The following is a 4,608-nucleotide window of genomic DNA, read 5'->3' on the forward strand; positions in this document are numbered from 1 at the left end:
GGTCCTCTACGACGACGACGCTCTGCAGGCCGTCTCCCCGCTGCCCAGCATGAAGAGCTTCACGTGTCATCCTGTGTCGCTCGCCGTCGGCGACGATCTGTTCGTCATGACCAACCCACCCTCCGCCGACGACCACCCGCCATCCGCGGAGGCGCTCGCCGACCCACTGTACTGGTCGCCTGAGTCTGTGGGAGACATGGTTTGGCATCCCCTCCCGACGCCTTCCTATGCGAAGCCAGGGTACGACCCATATGGCTACGTATGGTCATACACGGTGGTCGGTGAGTCCAAGGTCTGGATCTCTCCGCAGTATCACGGCACCTACTCCTATGACATGAAGATGGATATGTGGCGCCCCGAGTGGAGCAAGGTAGGTGACTGGAAGCTGCCGTTCGCCGGACCCGCCATGTACGCCGAGGAGCTCGACCTCTGGTTCGGCCTGTCGTTAACAGAGGAACTGGAGTGGATTCTCTGCGCAGCCGACCTTGTGCCTGGCCCAGACCAACCGCCGGTAGTGGCCCATGAGTGGGAGACCTTCCGAGTGCCCAAGGGCACAGGTCGCTACGAGACCCGTTCCTCGTGCACCTAGGCACCGCCGGCCGATTTTGCATCGCCAAATTCACAAGTAACGCAAGACGTCAGAATTCGGTCGTGCTCACCGGCGTGGAGGTCACGCGCTACGGCGACGGCAAAGCTGATCTCCGACTCATCAAGCATAAGACGTATTATTACGTAGGATTAGGTGAAGATGACCCTATGTGTGTACTTTAGTTTTTTAGTTTTAATAATAATAATAATAGTAATAATAATAATAGTAGTAGTAGTAGTAGTAGTAGTAGTAATAGTGTTTTGCACTCCCTAAAAAAAGTGTTTTGCACTATCAAATAAGTTCGGTACCGTGTTTGTTAGCCACATCAGCATGTCTCGGCGTTTATTTGCAAAAAAAAACATGTGTTGGCGTTTTGTAATGTCTAAGGTGGGCATGCAGAAAGTGTTGTTACAGTGTGTGCAGTGTCGATTAATTAGCCATTTGCGGTCTTTCGCAACAAAAAAAAATCCATTGTCGGTCAAGTCAACATGTTCTCTCTACCAGAATGAACGAGTTTGCAGATCGTCGAGTAGTTCGCTGACTCTATTTTATCGGGCGCTGGACACATACATAATTTAAAGAGTCTTTATCCTCAAAAGGAAAAGATGGCAGAGTCTTTGAGAGAAACATTTGGCAAAACAGTGACACCGGTAATTTGTCTAGTGTGTTTTCTTTTGGTATAGAACAATCGGCAAACAAATAAAAAACCAATGGGTTACATGCGTACATTTGTATGGCCTCCGATTTCCGCGCGCTCGGACGTCGGCGGCCTCCGAACGTCGGTGGGTGGTCGGCAAAAAGGATGTGGGCTTTGTGAGCAGGGAACCGGTGGTTTAACGGCGACGACGACGGCGTGTGTGAGTTTCGGCCGCCAAACAAGATGAAAGAATGATGAGACCATGGAAGGAGGAGTAAATTGCAGAAAACCACCAGTTTGAGGGCTAGATTAGCAGAAATCACTACGTTACAGTTTCTTGGCAAAAAACACCAACTCTCCCGTAAACAATTTGCAAATACCACTGATCGGCGGATCGGACACCGATAAGTGGATTTATGACAGGTGAGGCCCGGTTTTTGCGACGTGGCGCTGTCAGCTGGTCCGACAGCCGTTAGACGGCGCCGTTCGTTCTGTTTCCTCTTATCCCCCGTTTCCCCCCGTCTTCTTCCCCCATTTCCCCCTTCTTCTCCCTGTTCCCGGTCGTGCGGCGCACCGTCCCCGCCTCCCGTCGCAGCCATGAGTCCGGCGAAATCGAGCGATGCTGGCAGCGGCGCCCAACCGTCCACTAGCGAGATGTGCGGGAGCTCGAACCCTACGAAGGCGACGGCGGAAGAAGAGGAGGAGGAGGACCCGCAGTACTCGGTGGAATTCAGGGCAGCCAGATCTTTCGCCGCAGCGGTGAAGGCAAATCCAGTTGGAAGCCATCACATTGCTTCAGCTTTCGGCGGCGTCTAGTGAGATCCCAGTCTCATTCCCCTCCCCAATCACATTCCCCTTCTGTTGCGTTAGGGTTAATGTAGTTCTAGGGTTTGTGTGTGTTATAGTTCTGTAATTAGAATGATATAGTTCTTTAATTAGATGCTTACAACTAGGGTTTTTGTAAATAAAAGGATATGAATTGTTGCACTCAAATGACGTTCTGCTCTGGTCTGCACTACCTTGCTTCAGTTTCCCTTAAGTACTTATAGTGCACTATTGTATTATTATTTGCAGTCTTGAAGATGAGGTTTGGGAATTGAGGATGCATTTTCATGATAGAGATAATATTGAAAGGAGTATGATGATGTCAGACATCACATATTACAATTTGGTAGCACTGATGGAGAACTGTGTCTATTGATGATGACATGTTACATATTGATGAGAGACAATCGATAGTATTGAAAACTGTGTCTATTGATGATGACAGGTTACATATTTATAGTCTCCGAAGAGACGCATCCGGAGGGACACGACGCTTACAAAAGTCGCGTCTATTTATATGACGGTCAGGATAAGTGGAGATTTAATCCTTAATTAACTTGTGTTAATTAAGTCTTAACAATAAGCTAGACTTACGTGTACCACCAGAGCGCGCGCATGCATGCAGTTGCGCTACAATGGAAACGGCAGTGCAAGCTTTACTCATCCCTTTCCGTGCACGCCATTGTATATATCTTTTGTCGTGTTAATAACGACTTTGCTTTTGAGTGGTTATCGTGTTGTTAATCGGCGCTCCGTTCCTGGCGAGGCGTGGTTCCAGTGAAGCTGAAACGTATGTATGTACGCAATGCGCGGCGTGATGCCGGCGGGGTGGGCTGCGCGAGACCCGCTATTAAACCCCATCGTCTTGCACACATTCGGCATCCACCTCCAAGTGCATCCATCTCCGTTCAACTGTGGCAGAGGCCATGGCAGCGGCGGCAGCGGGTGAGAGCACCAGGTTAATTGGGGTGAGGAAGAAGGGGGAGGACAAGTTCGGTGCGGCGATCATGCACCCGGTGACCAAGACGTTCCTGTGGCTAGGGACGTACTCGTTGCCCGAGGTCGCTGCGTGCGCCTATGACCTCGCAGCTAGGGAGCTCAAGGGCGCAAAGGCAAAGCTCAACTTCGCTTACCCTCCGCCGGCCAGACTGGTTAAGGAGGTGATTGCTGCACCGAGGCACCGCAGCCACGGTCACGAAGCACCGCTCTTTCAGGTCGTTACATTGCCACCAGACCCCACATCACCGCCTCCACCACCGCCTAAGCTCGTGGTTTACTTTCCCTTCCCCATAGAAGTGCCCGCCAGCAACCCCCCGCCAGTGCCGGCATACCCGTTCCTGCACATGCCGCGTCCGGCACGAGCACGGCTCAGCCCGCAACCAGCGCACGCGCCCGCTCCAAAGACACAGCCGCCGATCCAACGGATGAACGTCATGGTGCAGGCGGAAAGCTGCTTAAGCTCCTCAGGGAAAACCCTAGGGGCTTCTTCGTCGCGCCGCCTGGTGTTCAAGAAACCCAAGCTGGTCGTAGTTCCCGTTACCCTTAGTGCTCCTACAGAAGGAACGGGTGACAATTTCACCAAGCCGTGGTATTGCCCTGATTTTCCTGTTGTTTAGCCTCGGCCGGGTGAACTATGCACCAAGATCTCATAGTCGTGTGCCATCATGATCCATGGGGGATCTGAATCACCTATCATATAAGTTTTTCATTACAACAAGTTGTATTTTCATTAATGTATTAAGTGTGTCGTACCATATAATATGTTTACTGTCATGTTTGTTTTTACCAATCATATGTAATCAGGTAATCTATGTTGTTTGTTTCATCAACCTTCTCTTGTGTGTTTTTTTTTGCGAGTACACTCTTTGTCTTATGTTACCATCACCTGTTTTGAGTACAAATTATATATTAATTTAATCCATTAGTTAATTAATATATAGTTCAGTTTGTCTTTAAGATTATTGTTTTGAGGTGAAGAGAGAATATGTTCGTCAAACACCGGTGCTGCTACCCTTTTTAATGGTGAAGAGAGAATATGTTCGTCAAACACTGGTGCTGCTACCCTTTTTAATGCAAAGCAAAGAAGCACGAAATACTGTGTATGGAAATTTCAGGAAAAAAAACAATGTAATCCCCGACTTCTCTACCATATCATGCAGACTCGTTAGCAACCAAGTAAGTTTCTATAGATCTTCTGCTCCCGGACCACCACATGAGAAGTTGGATTGTGTTAAGAGTCTGAGAAATAATCTCTATGTAATCTTAACTATCTCAATCTCTTCTATCCCGTATCTGTTTCTATCTCCTTGTAATAGCTGGATTCTAAATCCATCTCTTGTACTTCACGGGTCACGGCAAGGTTCTGCCTCAATAAAATAAACGCCAGCGGCTCTCCCTCGAGGAGCGTAGGAACGCTTCATCGATTCTAATATGGTACGAGAAGCTATTGCGCGCTTTTGCAGCTCCGTCCCTCTCTTCTTGGGTCTAATTATCCGTGGATGTAAATTGGTCGCTAGGTTGCGAACAATAGTTATGCTAGACTCGGTGTTTCTTCTTG

General features: G+C 48.9%; 1 protein-coding gene across 1 annotated transcript; it reads left to right on the plus strand.

Annotated features, from left to right (window-relative positions):
• The first annotated feature begins 2,876 nt into the window (after nucleotides 1-2,876).
• On the plus strand, nucleotides 2,877-3,835 carry LOC147958206 (uncharacterized). Its single transcript, XM_087536260.1, has one exon. It carries the CDS (start codon nucleotides 2,978-2,980, stop codon nucleotides 3,665-3,667), a length of 690 nt encoding a protein of 229 aa, XP_087392386.1. The 5' UTR covers nucleotides 2,877-2,977; the 3' UTR covers nucleotides 3,668-3,835.
• The last annotated feature ends 773 nt before the right edge of the window (nucleotides 3,836-4,608 follow it).

The sequence above is a fragment of the Triticum urartu genome, chromosome 7A (genome assembly GCF_056163025.1).
Source record: "Triticum urartu cultivar PI428250 chromosome 7A, HENAU_Tu73, whole genome shotgun sequence".
Lineage (NCBI taxonomy): Eukaryota > Viridiplantae > Streptophyta > Magnoliopsida > Poales > Poaceae > Triticum > Triticum urartu.